The sequence below is a fragment of the Aythya marila genome (genome assembly GCF_965140915.1).
Source record: "Aythya marila genome assembly, chromosome: 17".
In the NCBI taxonomy this organism is placed as follows: domain Eukaryota; kingdom Metazoa; phylum Chordata; class Aves; order Anseriformes; family Anatidae; genus Aythya; species Aythya marila.
Genome location: NC_139058.1, coordinates 11,631,157 through 11,645,385, shown reverse-complemented (window position 1 = coordinate 11,645,385; position 14,229 = coordinate 11,631,157). Strand labels below are relative to the sequence as shown.

Here is a 14,229-nt window from a genome sequence, read left to right as displayed (position 1 = left end):
CAGCTTCTGTTGTCATTCACATAAAAGTTTCTTAAAAGCAAACAATATTGCTGAGGAGCCTTGGAGAGCTAGGATCCAGCTGCCACTAGCAGCATGGTCCTTGTTGTGCTCTTTGAGTGCATGTGTGCTCTCAGTAAAAGCACCAGCTTAGAAAAGCCTAAAAGAGGGTATGGCCCTTTGAAGTCTCCTTTTGTTATCTTTTTATTCCTTCTACTTTGGAGGAAAAAATGTCCTTCCTTTAAAGTTGCTTTGGCACACTTGTCACTGTTACCAAGAAGAAAAGCAGAGCACCAAGTTCTTCCATTCACTGATGGTACAAATTCAGATCTCTGAATAACAAGAATGCACTTCTGGTGCCATTTCTTCCTTTGAAAACCTAAAGTTTATGCAAGTAACTTAGAAGCAACCCTCATGTGGGCTGCTGCCCTCTGTTCAAGGACACCAAGAGCAGCTCCGGTGTATGACACAGAGGAAGCGCTGGTCTTTGTGTGTTTTCTTCTGAATGCGAGGGTACCTAGCAACATTAGTGGAATTGACTTCCTTCTTCCATGCCCACCTCATGTCTGTACACTTAACTGTAGTGTTTGGGCATTCAGAGGTCTGCTCCTAGTTACGTTGTACGTGGCCAGACCCATAAGACAAGGCATTGCTGCTAGGCACAAGAACTTAGTTCTAATTTAACATTGCCCAGAGTGTCTCATAGAATCACAGAATTTTCTAGGTTGGAAGAGACCTCAAGATCATCGAGTCCAACCTCTAAACCTCTCATGGAGCTGGGTTATTACCCTACAGACCTTACTGTGGAGCAGCTACTCCTCCAAGTGCTACACTGCTTCTCCAAACATCTTCAGGCCTTTTCTTGTCCTGACAGAGGCCAGAGTAGTGGTGCATTGCTATGGGCTGGAGCCAGCTGCAAATCTATCAGTCTGGCTTCAAGTCTCTTAAAGAAATTGGATATCAGAACACTTAAAACTGCCAGCTTGCTTTTATCTCTCCCTCCAGAAAAACATAAAGTGGATTATCTTGATGCTAACAGAAGGATTTGGTTTCTTTAAGTCATGCCAGATTTAAATGCATAAACACACACACGAAATCATATTCATATTCCCTAAAGATGTTAGGTTTTGGTCCTAAGTGTTTTCAGCCTTTTTTTTTTTTTTGAGGGGAACCCATTATAGATTCTTTTGGTCTAGTGCCTTAGTCTTTAGTATCACAAGTATATGTACTTTTTGCTCTCCATTTCTCTCCATATGTAAATATTATTATTATACAGATTGTAAAAGTACACAGTACCTGCTCTTAGCAGCACATTATTACTCAAAAAGCAAATGAATTAGGCATCCAAAATTTGCCTTCAGAAGTGACTTTCAATGAGATGAACTCTTCTAAGTGATAGCAGAGACCTTGAAATTCTAGATCAGAGTGCCTGTCTTTGAAGATCTTAACAATGTATTTGCAGAAAGTCATTTAGATATTTCTAGTGTTACTCTAAAAACTTTAAGTGAAAGAAATGCCTGTGGAATATGGAATAACACTTTAAAGTGCATGTGTTCATTTGACCCTTTATATTCAGTGCTGCAGCTTGAAAGGTAGGTTCGTGTAAGCTCAGTAGCGAGTAGGGCAGTCAGGAATGGGCGTGTGCCATCTGCAGCTGGTGACAGTGTCACGGGTTGCTCTCAGCTTACAAAACATCCAGCATGCTGGATGCTGACCATGATTTGAAGCTCTTAGGCAAAATCACAGATGGATTTAATTGATACCACCAGGCATTTCTGGGCAAGTGGACGTTTGTTCTTATTCTCCTCAGTCACATCATTTCTAAAGTGCTGGTGTCTGCCATTACCCCAAGCTACGTTCAGATTGGGTGTAATTTGGTTCTTCTAGAGGAAGCTGCTGAGGAGATGCCACTTGTCGTGTGGTGGAACATCTTGTTCCTGCAGTCTTTGCAACTTTCTTGCAGGTCTTGAGCCAGTTCAGTGTTTCTCCTCTTCCTGCTGACTCCTCCTCTGTATTTTCTCAGAGGAGAAAAGCCCGGAGGCAAGGACCAAGCAGTGACAATTACAGCCTGCTAGAAATTGAGGAAATTGACTGCTTAGTATCTAAGACCTCAAAAATAAACAACTAAATAATTTCGCAAAGAAGGCCTCGGTTTGTAGGATGGACGTTCTGGTGGCTGTTTGCATGTCCTTGGGGCTGAGAAGGGGGAGGGTGGCACGGGGAGGTGTTGGGAAGCAGCCCTCAGGGCAGGGAGCTTCCAGCCACCCAAGCCCATCGCTGCCTCGTAGCCCTTGTCGGACGGTGCGCGTGGGTTAGCGTCCCACGCACGCAGGCTTCCGAAGGTTCAAAGCTTCGGAGGACACAGGTCGGCAGGGGTCGGTCCCGGTGGCGGGTGGCGGGGCGGGCGGGCGCGGGGCCGCCCCGGATGCTGTTTTCTGCTGTGATGACTCATGGTGTTCTCTCTTGCCTTTAGATACCAGCCTGTTGATATCATTCAACCAACCAATCATGTATTGCCAGCCTCATTCGGGGATTCTGATTGGTACTTTGTCACAGGCATCTCTCTTACCTCCACCAATGAGTCCTCACGTAGAAAACCACCACAGCATGACCTGCAGAAACAGGGAATGCCAGGTGAATATTGACTCTTTCTCCTCCGTCTTTGTGGTACTCACAGGCCCACGGGCCTCTGTGTCTTTTTTTTTTCTCTCTCTCTCTCCTCTAGATCACGAACTGCTCAGGCAAGAGCTGAACAACCGGTTTTTGGTTCAGAGTTCGGACCGGGCCGCTGCCTCACTTGGCCCGGTGCCGCTGCTGAGAGCGGAGTTTCACCAGCACCAACACACGCATCAGCACCAACACACCCACCAGCACACATTCACTCCTTTTCCATCCAGCTTGCCCCAGACGCCGCTCATGCCGCCCTCTGCACCTCCCATGGTGCGTACCCCAGCCCAAAATGTGAGGATAAGTAGAGCATCTCTGGTCAAACAGCCTAACCCACTCTTGTCAAAAAACAACGAAGCAGCAGCCCTCTTCCTTTCCGCCAGGCGTGTCCCTGCCCCTCCGAGGACGCCCTGGAGAGGCAGGCCCAGCACTCCCCCTTTCCATGCACACCAGGCCTTCAGGTGCCCCCGGGGTGCAGATACTGCGCCCGAGAGACCAACCCGCAGCCCCTGTAGCTCCCCTTTCCGTGTGTCCCTCTGGGTACCTCAGTTCCCCGTCCGCAGGGCCGCGAGCCTTGGCACACCAAAACACACGACCAAGGACACCACAAATTGGTGGCTTCCGGTACAAAACGCGTCCCCACAGCTGCAGCGCCGTCCGTTCTGGGGCAGCGTGCTGGCGTACCCGGAGCTCTCGCCGTAACTCAGCAGCTCTTCTGTTTGATACGAGTGTTGTCCCTCTGCCTCCTAATTCCCTAACCTATATCAATTTTGGCATTTATTATTTGGCTGCCTCAACAAGCACTAATTTGTGCATGGCTGGTTTTTGTGGAAGAGATCCTCCTGGCCATGTAATAAGCTTTAGTCTTCTATTGAGGCTGCTTGTAACACAATGGGGCTTTGCTGCAGCTGTTAAAAAATTGTTAGAGATCTGCTACAAATGGATTTTGTCAGTACTTTAAAATGCACTCTCCCATTTCTGGCAATTACTTTGTTAGGCTGAAAGAACAAGATTCAGCTTTTTTTCCCTCTCAGTTTCACACTGTGTCTAAAATGTAGAAGCAGCCATGTTCTCCTAAGGCTAGCAAAAGCAAGGAATAACAGCAAAAGCAGCCTTTGGAAGGACTACCAAGGACTCAAGGAACATAATGTTTCTCACTTTTCTTTCCCACTGTTGATTGCCTGATGACATTCTTGGGTTGTAATCTGCTTAGCAGTGAGACAATTAAAGTAATATCCTCCACTCAAAATGCAGCCCCAGGTGTTTGCTCAGTGTACTCATGTGTAAACACCTTTTCCTCTTTTCTTGATCTGCGTAAAACAATCCTGAAACTTTTCTCAGAAATCTCCTGTGTTATTTAAGAATCCTGATATCTGATCCTGCCAACAGCTCCCTTCCCTCCCACCCGTGCCCCGTTGATGTCAGCCTTCATAGCAAAAACAGCTTGTAAGGCTCTTTTGTTATATTTCACTCACATCTTCTTATATTCCACTAGATCAGGTCTGCTAATCCCAACACCAGAGAAGAGTGTTGAAATTTACAGCTGCATGTGTTTGGTAATTTATGGTATTTACACTGGAGGGGCCATGGCTCCAGTAATAACTGTAATTAATAAAATTACAAATCTACTCTCCTGCACGTAGAGGAGTGCGAAACAGCAGCTGACTTGCTAAATAAGCAGCTTTTCATGGGGTCCTACAGCTCCCTTTCCCTGCCTCCTTCCCCACTCCCTCCTCCCAGCAGAATGTACATATTGTTCTAAAATGCAACATATATATGATTTGCTTTTGCTTCCAAGGTGGTACAGGACAAATGGTCATGAAAATAAATATGGGGCACAGACTGCACACATGGAGGTGTTAAAACCCCATGCTGGAAAGGCAAAGGTTAACAATCAGTTTTTCTCCAGGGAGCCCTCTCTTTTGCAGAAGAGGGAGAATATAGAGATATTTGTGCATCAAAAGCAAATAAGCCCTTTCCCAAACAATTTTGGCACTTACAGGATCCCAGAAAACAGGGAGGAGGCATTGGTAAAAATTGCGGTCTAATGAAAATGATCCGTGCTCCAGGGGCAGATCCCAGAGCTAGACCTGGAGCTGAACTTGCCTTTCACTGTGCTGCCGATACCAGGACTGTTCTCTTCATAGTGCAGGAACCACACCACATAGTGCCTGCTAACAAGATTCTGCAGCGAGACTCAGCAGCACCCATTGCAACCTGGGGGCTAGTGCCCTTCTCTCCCTGTTAGCTCTGGGAAATCAATCAGCTCCCTGATGAGCAAGTATGGACTAATCAGTCAGTTCTGCTCTGTTAAATGCTGTGAAGATGGGTCATGATGATTTGTCTGTGTTGAAATCCTGATGTGTCTGTTACTGTCGAAAACAAACTCACCTGTTTTCCTTTTTTGTTTTTCTCTTTTCTTTCCAGTTTGACAAGTACGCTCCCAAATTAGACAACCCTTACTTTCGACATTCCAACGTGAGTGCTTATTTTTCTAGGTGGTGTCTTTGTTAATGGTTCTGCTTGCTCTTTTGCTTGTTTTTGATTGATCAGTAGTGTTTTGATTCATTCATTCCTAAAGCTCTTTTTTTTCTGTCTTGATTTACTTATTTTTTAAGGTACAAAATTTTCTTTGAGCTTTTTTTTTTTTTTTTTTAATCTTTGTCTACTGCATTTCTGCTGCTGTGGCTCTATATTGCTGTGCCTGGGATGGCAGGGAATGCGCAGAAATTGCTAAATCAGTGGTCATTGCAGTATCTTTGCAGCTGGTGCTTCTCACAGTGCAGCAGCCCAGAGTGCATGGCTCTTTCACAAGATTTTGCTCAGGTCACAGGAGTAAGTCAGACTGGTGGTTTCTTCCTGGTGCTCCCCACTGCTCCAAAGCACAAAAACTCTCTATGTTTTGGGACTTGGAAAACTGCTGTATGTGCTCAGGAGAGGCCTAAGCAAAACTTTACCCAGTCAACTACAAGGTGGTATGCATGTTGCCTTTGGTTAGTGTGCAATACATCATCTTGTGGTTCTTTTTTGCTTTGAGAATGATACCAGGTCACATTTCAAAACAGGATCAATTTGTTTACTACTGTAGAAAAATGCAAAGTTAACCAAAAGTGAGCATAGAAACCAAATTATTCCAATTCCTCCAAGAAGAAAGTTCTGTGCTTCCTGCAACAGTTCCACGAATTGTAAAGGCACACTTCTTCAGCACTATTAAGAAAACTCATCAGATGAGTACATTTCCCAAATTTTGGCTTTGCTTTTAAAAAATGTAAAGCAAATTTAGTGTGTATTTTCACCGTGGCACTTGTCCGATACAGTACTATTTTTGTATGTGCCAGCCTTGGCACCTACCTCCATTATTGTTCAAGTTGTCCTGTGACATAAGCATCTCTTTTTCTTTTGTAGTTCTTTCCAACCTATCCTCCAGCAATGCCTGGAATGCCACCCATGCTTCCACATTCAGGTCCCTTTGGGTCACTTCAGGGAGCATTTCAACCGAAGGTACAGACTTCTTCTTTGAAGGCTTTGTTCTTTTGCTGGGAGAGAAACTGTATTCAGAGTCGTGTCTCTGGTGATTTTGTAGCACATGAGTTAACCAGCGGAAGTGCAACACAGGGTTGGAAGCAATCGCCCCACAGATCTGTGAGCATCCTCTGCACAAAGCGGCCAACACTTTAGCAGAAATTTTCTCTTGGCACTACAGATTGTTCCTTGGAAAAGGATGTAGTGGTTCACTTGGGAGGTCAGCTGAACCTGGAGAAGTATACAGGCAAATGCAATATTTGATTGACATATTTACAGCTAATAATAGACCAATGAGTCCCAAATCATTTTATAAATTTAACAGACTGAGATTGCAAAAGATACACTGTGTTTATTTCCAGAAAGAATGAGAAATTGACTGTACAAGTGTGGGAACAATAGGGAGAGACTGCTATAAATGGGTAGAGCAATTTGAAAGAGCTGAATTTTTATTCCCAGCTCCAACACTGTCTGACCTTGGGCAAGTTGCTTAAATCTTATGTTCCTCAGCTTCCTCATCTATAAAGTTATCTTGCAGTGGGTTTATAAGGGTTGATTAATGCCTGCAAGCTTCTTTGAGATAGTGTTTGAAAGGTGCACTGCAAATGCAACGTATCATTACAACTAGCACTGATTGGCATTTGGAAATGTTGCCATGATAACCACCATTTTCAGTGAATTCTGTGATGTGCACTGTTTTTTTTTCTCCCATACTTGTTCTTATTAACTACTTTAAAATGTACAGAAAGTGTTAAATCCCTCCAAACAAGAAAGATCTGTTATATCTGTATAGCATTTGTGTGAAAATAGAGCCTTTATTCCACTTGTAAGGCGCCATGTGTTTATCTTCCTTACCTACAGTGGTTTTAGAGATTTCTTATCTTGAACTGCATCTCCATAGAGCCCTGCTGCTGTGTTAGAGGACGTTAAGAACCAGCACCGTAGCCTGTCCTTTTCTGTTGGCAATTGCCTGGTCCTTTCCGTAACCATACCAAGGAGGTCTGTGCGGTGTGCTTTCCTCAGCACTGACAGAGTGGAAGTCAGTAATTAGCAACCGCTGCAAGCAAGGCCTCATGCAATCTTCCCAATTCATTTCATTTTTTCAGTGGAACCTGGAGTATTTCCTCAGTGCCTGTTGAGTCCTTTAGATTATTTATTTCCTGGATAAATGGCAAATAGTGGAGCCTTTAAAATGGCTTTTTTTTTTTTTTTCTACAGTAGTGCTGCATGTAACGGATACAGACAAGGAAGGATAGCAGTTGCATCTAAGCAGAGGGAGCAAGAGGGACAGAACATAGATAGTCCTTGCTGGGATTGTTGCTAATTGTTGTTAATTGTTGCTGTCCTTGCAAGGAATGCCAGGGGTTCCCTACAGACCCCAAGTTGTCAAGATCAGAGCTTTCCTTCTCAAGAAAAGCTGCACAAATAAAGTGGAAATGGCAAAATTTTGTTTGCATGAAAGTAGGGTTGAGTTTTGCCGTAAGGCCACTGTTAATAAGGAGTTTCTGATACACCAGTAGCATCTTTTGGCTTCCATCCTCACTACAGAGCTTTATAGATAATATCTCGCTGTAAAATGCCAATAGACCAAAGAGATTGCACAACAAGAAAGAAAACGTGAGCACAGACCCCTTACATTTTTAAACAGGACTTAGTGCTGTATTATAACAAGCTTTTAATTCATTTTAATGATAGATACAGAGAACATTTTCTAGCTTGAGTTTAAACAGCACAAGGTCACATTCTGGTGCCATGGTTAATCACTATCATCACTTGATATCTGGACAGTGCAGTATTTACCTGCAATCTTAACATCCAACAAAGGGGGGTGGGGGGAGAGAGAAGAAAAATGATAGGTTGAAAAGTGAATTTGCCAGTTTGGCACATTATTTTCCAGTTTTCTAGAGGAGGAGTTGAACTGCTGGGCAAAGCCACTGAAGTCTGTTGCGTTGTTACTGCATCACTTTTCCATGCTCTCTCCCTCCCAAGGTGTTTGACTAAAGCCTTCATAAACACTACAGACCCGATGACTTAGTTTTGGCACACTGAATCCTGCACTTCTTGCTTTCCATAGCAGAGGTCTTGGTTCTGTTTTTCCCCTTCCTGTGTCAGTTGCCTACAGCTGTGTGTGTAAATCCACTGCACATAAATCCAGGCTGACGGTAAACTTCTCAGTTAGTTTCCCGAAGGCATTTCTCACAAGCTAAGAACTTGAAAAGGTCAGAAGTATTCAGTTTACTTTGCTGGAGGAAGCTTTCACATCTTTCTCCAGGGGACAAAGGGACAGGATGACACCATGCTGTATTAACATGTTGTGATCTTATAACTCTTGCCTGTATGATAGCCGTAACTTATTTGCCACGTTACATATACCTCAGCTGTCAGACAGGCCCCGAGAGCTCCCATCTGCCTGAGGAACTTGTTGACTTACCTACACGCACACAAGAATCCTCTTTTTAATGAATCTAGAAATTACGTAGTCCTCGACAAATTAAAACCACCCACACACATGATTTTACTCATTCCTCGTACTGTTTGAAATCTGCCATAATTTGACCTACAACGTGAGTCCAATAACCGCTTGGGGAATGAGGTTTCACCCCTTTGCACTCAGCTGTGTGGAGGCACCAGGTGCAGTTGCTCTGGGAGTGGGAGATGGACGAATTCCAGAGCGAGAAGACGAACGAGTTCTTGGGGATCTTCTAGGACAGGGCAACAGGTGGGATCCGGAGGAGGAGGAGGAACAGGGATTCATTCAATGAGGTGTTTAATTCTTGCTGGAAAATGATGGGATAAACAATGCAAAGCTATAAAAGACCCACAAGCACCTTCTAAGGTTTCTCATTTTGTCTTGTCAAAGCAAATAGATGGGCTGTTGCCTCTGTAAGCATTGTATCATCTCGCCCCGGATGGAAAAGGGGCCACAGTCCAATAGGTGGCATATGGGACTAGGAGTGCTTGAATTGTTCCATTCCTGACTGTGATACTGGCTGCTGCCTGAAACATTGAGGGAATCAATCCACCTCTCTCGTTTCCTCTCCTACTGGCTGCCTGTTTTGTTTTTTTTCTAAAGAAGAAGCTTTTTGGGGCAACGGACTCTCTCTTCCCATCCACTTGCATACTGCATAGCACGATGGGGTTGGGATTTCAACTGGGGCTTAGGGGTGCTGCCATAATACTGTTACTGCTGCTGAATAATAATCGATGACACAGTGGTTAAATGCTGTTGGCTGTCAGTAAAAGATAACATTTAGCACTAATGTAGCAATATGCGTGTTCAAAGCACAGTATAAACATGGACTAATTAATGCTATTAACATCTGATAGAGATGTTAAATTTAATGCTGGTATAATAGAGTTTTATTCACACTCTGTTCTTGTCTTTCAGACTTCAAACCCTATTGATGTAGCAGGTAGACCAGGCACAGTCCACCATACACTGCTGCAGAAGACTCCAGGGGTAGGCAACAATATATAACCTTCCTTTGGGCTTATCTGGATTTACAGTAAAACACAGTGGTTGCTCATTTAAAAGAGAGAGAGGGCAGCTGATGAGTAAATTGCCTTGTAGACTATGAACATGAAGTCAGGACAGAAGTTTCTTTTTCTGGTGAGACAACAGTAGCATGAATACAAAGGGATGTATTGACTTCTTCAAACAGAGTCAGAGGGAAATGAGGCAGGAAACCCTTTCAAGATCTTTACCTAAAGCATCACTTGGAGAGTAATTTTCTGCACTCTTTTTTATGCATACTTTTATTTCAGAACAATTATAAAGTTCAGAAAAACGTGGGTACTGTTCAGTTGCTGGTATGAAGCTGCTCTGTTTGTCATAAAATTTTGCTGAGTTTGGTGCAAGGAATGAAAGAGAAGTTTTAAGCCTGATTTAAGGTCTTCAGGTTTTCCTTGTCACTGGGGACTTCTCTGGAACATTGCTTTCTAAATGCTTTTACTTGTTCAGAGGAAGGAAATTCCCCACCTTTCTGCATATGGGTAGTTTTAGAAAGACTGATTGTTGTATTTCTGCTTTTTCCATAGGTGTCAGACCCTTACAGGCCTCCAGTAAGAGTAAGTAAGGTTTGTGGGGGATTTTATTTTTATACATATATATATATATATAATATATATTTAAAATATTGTGCATATGTTTTGGAAATCTAACATGTTGGTAGAAAATTTCAAGCTCATCCTTTATTTAAAGCAAAATGTCATAGTTAGCTCTTAGCTGCTTCTGATTAATAACTTTGAGGTTGAATCCCAACCATATTTTGCATCCATTTGTGTGCATTAATAGTTGACAGCATGAAATAAGGGTCACAGAAATTAATGACTATGAGCCTGGACAGATGTTCACAATTGGTCATATTCATGGTGGCTTAGGTCAATGTGTTTTATCTGTGCTTCTGATGTTCCATAAGAACACTATAGTGGGTACTGCAGATCAGCTGAAAAACAGCAACCTATTCAGCTGTGGCACTGCTCATCCCTGGTGATTGCTTGTCAGTACCCTTTTCCTTCCCCAGTGCAAGCATTCATAATAGTTGCTTATGAGTTAGCCTGCAGACCCTGTGCAGCAGGGATGAATGAACAGGGCTCTTTTCAGGAACAGGATGGTTAACTATCAGCTCCTTTCTCTTCAGCAAGTCATACAGTTCTCTGCAGCCATTTATTTCAGTTTATGAAGGAGGGAACACAAGTATGAGAGAGCAAGGCAGAGATCTCAGGTCTCCATGAGATGAGGAAGATATCCCACATTCTTCCTGTTTCTTTCCTTCTTGATTTAAACATCAACAGCTACAGTACAGAAAAAAAAAAAAAAAAGAAAAAAAAAAAAAAACATTAATCACCTATTGTGCCATTTCAGTTCTCAGACTTTCTCATTGCTTAGCAGACTGTTTGACAGTAAGGGAAATGAAACATTCTATCTGATGTAGATGACTAACAAATTAATCTAAATTCTTGCACTTTCCATTGCAGAAACCCGGGAAGTGGTGTGCGGTTCATGTACAGATCGCCTGGCAGATCTACCATCACCAGCAAAAGATAAAGGTAATTCAGACAGTTTATGGAACAAAGCCAAGTCTCTTAACTTACATGTTGTATTTTAGTGACTAATGAGGAGGAAACAGTTACTGTTGGTGATCCTTAAGCTTGCCTGCACTGACTAACACTTTCAATCCTTCTGATGTTTGTTCTGTCAACTGTAAAGTTTATCTGAGGGCAAAGGAGTTGGGTTGAAGGGTAGCAAAATGAGCAGGAGATACTAAGTGTACAGACAAAAAGAGAAGAAGAAAGGGAAGCAGATGATAATTTTGCTCCAAATCCAGCTTTATACAAAGTGTACATGTTTAATGTCATTTCCCTTCTGTACTAGTACCTCCTGTGGAATATGGAGTATTACCCTAATAAGAATGAAGTGACTTATACCGTGAAGAATGTTTTATCAAGTGTAGAGCAGGCAAGTAGGTTCCTGGGCTTCCTGCATTGCACTGAAGACGGGGGAGCAGAGGGAGTGGCTTAGAAACTCCAGAGGTAACAAGACATAGGTGCACTGGGGTGCTTTTACAGGCTCAAAACTCCCTGTGGCAGGCAGAGTAGCAAATAATAAGACTTCTGTAGAGTGGTGGTTTTTTTTTCATAGTTCCTGCTGTAGGTTTTTGACATGTTAATAAACATTATTAAGTGTTTAAGTGGGTAGATCATAACTAGTGCCTCTACAAGTTGTGTGTGACCTTTTTATTGTTAAGTAAATATGTCATCTTGAAGCTGTATATTTCTCAAGAGACATACATGTCTTTGACTAAGGTACAGTTCCTCAGGCTGACCATGCTCACTTCTAGAGGGGAAGGATAAAAATAGCCTCTGGAGGAATCTCATAGTCAGTTTTCTTCATCCCTCTCCTCATGCCTTCATGCTGAGTTGTGCTGGCTGGAGGAAAGACAGTCTAGGAACGTCTCTCTCTTTCCAAACTGGAGAAGCAAAACAGACGAGTCCGTCACCCAGCTCCCAAGGCTTCTGTCGGCAGCTTTCCGCCTGCAGAATATTTTTTGTCAGGCTGAGACTGCCGACTGATCCCGCCGTGCAGCGCGCTCAGTGTATCATGTTGCATGCTCCAGTGTGTGTGCTGAGGGGCTGAGAGCTCACTTCAGACCTTATTCATGTGGACGAGGCAGGCAGCTGAGAGGCTGTGGAGTGAAATGGCCTTATAGATGCTGTCAGAGCGCGGCTGCAGTACGTGACCAGAGACGCTGCTGTCACTCTTACTAACTCTCCCTGGCAGTGCTAAGCAGGAATGAGCCTGAACTCCCTCTCTTTTCTCCCATAAAAAAAAAAAAGGAAATGCATAATGAGACTGCTTTTGTATCATTTGACAGCAAATGCAGCTGGATCCCCACAAGCTAGAGATAGGTGGTAAACTTGACCTGTTCAGCAGACCTCCTGCCCCTGGCGTGTTTCCAGGCTTCCATTATCCACAGGACCTTGCCAGGCCTCTGTTTTCTACTACAGGTAAGGGAGGATCATCATTTGTTGAAAAGACAAAACAAAACAAAAAAAAAGTCAGTGTATTTAACGTGTGTCTCTACAGCTATATATGCCTCAAAAATTAATGGGAGAAATATTCAGAGGGGTGTGGAAGTTCTGGGGACAGTTGTGGGCTGGGCTCTAAGAGCAGAGCCTGTGGTCTCCAGTACAGGTTCCTCTGTGTGCATCACTGAGATTTCAGTAGTTGGCCTTTAAATTCAGGTCTGTGCAGCTGGTTCTTATGTGCCTGATTAATTGACTATGGAGGGATTTTAAAAAGCAATTTTGACAAAACACTTGAAAATGTTTCCCTTGCGTAGGATTGGAAATGGCCCTGGTTTCTTCCATGGTTTTGTATTTGCTGTGTTCTTCTTCTTAGCTCCTCCATTCAGCAGGTGGTGTTTATTTTCTGAATACATGGGGTTTTGGTAAAATGGAAAACTATGATAGCAACATTGAAAAATATCACAGAAGGTATATTTGTAAAGCATTTGTTTTTTAAATGTAAAATTCCCTTATATGTTAGAAAGTGCAGCAGTCTCCAAGGCTCAAAACAGCATATTGATTTTAAAAAGAAAAGAATTAACTACAGTATATGTAGATAAATTTCTTTGTGATATATTGAGGACGTAATTACAATGAATCCAATTACAAAAGTTCAGAAAGCTTCATTGCACTGTTCTTGATGTCTGACCACAAGAGACTGCAACTCTGACATTCTGGTTTTGGGGGTCACAGGTGCTACTACTAATGTTCATGTCCATCTACCAGATGTTTTTGTTCTGTTCCAAGGGCCTAATTCCCACCTGGACTTAAACAGATCTTCTTTCCTTGTTTAAGATGCTTAAGTCAGCCTTCAAAGTCTGTATCACTTCATATGGTACAAGTTAGCCCCTTTTGTATGTAATTCACTGACAGCAAATTTAAGTTTCTTTCCTAACTTAACTCTGCTTTTATGATGCAGTATTGCATCATTATTGTTGAAGTGAATGAGATTAGAAGAGTTACGAGTTTTGTCCCAAGCATGACATAAAAGCAACAGAGTTGAATAATCAAGCTGAAACCGCAGTGGGAAATGACTTCTGAACACGGATATCAGACGGTCTTCAGGAACTCCACGAGTGGTTCAGTCTGTCTTTCAGCCCTTATTTGTGGATGGAAAATCTTAAACATCACGTGCAAGTTTCCACCACATACAATCATTGCTGATACTGACTGTATATTGCAGACTGCTTCCCTGAATTTTGCTCTTTTCGTCTTTGGTACTTTAGTAGTACAGGGCCAAGATATATATTGCATCTCCTGGAAGCATAAGCACAGCTGATTTACAAACTTCTGCCTGTTTTCCTATAGCAGCTGTTTCTTTAACACTGTCTTTAGTCTGTCCTGTCTTGTCATTACAAGAATCTTGCTTTATGTATGGTTTTATTACTCAAGACTATGCTGGACAAAGCGTACCCTAACAGGCAAAAGCAGTCTGTTGAATCAAAGCAGCAGTCTAATCGGTGTCTTGAGCTTTTC

The 14,229-nt window shown here is 42.9% G+C and overlaps 1 protein-coding gene across 18 annotated transcripts in view; it reads left to right on the top strand.

Moving 5' to 3' along the window:
* FBRSL1 (fibrosin like 1) overlaps positions 1-14,229 on the top strand; it is a 514,372-nt gene that overhangs the window by 491,193 nt on the left and 8,950 nt on the right. For 9 of the 18 annotated variants that reach the window (XM_082774376.1, XM_082774373.1, XM_082774374.1 and 6 more), the window contains 7 exons: positions 2,723-2,958; positions 5,092-5,142; positions 6,070-6,165; positions 9,575-9,646; positions 10,225-10,263; positions 11,164-11,235; positions 12,561-12,693. In XM_082774376.1, coding sequence (XP_082630502.1) covers positions 2,723-2,958; positions 5,092-5,142; positions 6,070-6,165; positions 9,575-9,646; positions 10,225-10,263; positions 11,164-11,235; positions 12,561-12,693 — 699 coding nt within the window. Of the gene's footprint in view, positions 1-2,470; positions 2,959-5,091; positions 5,143-6,069; positions 6,166-9,574; positions 9,647-10,224; positions 10,264-11,163; positions 11,236-12,560; positions 12,694-14,229 lie in introns of all 18 variants that reach the window. The other 9 variants (XM_082774377.1, XM_082774383.1, XM_082774368.1 and 6 more) reach the window with 8 other exon arrangements.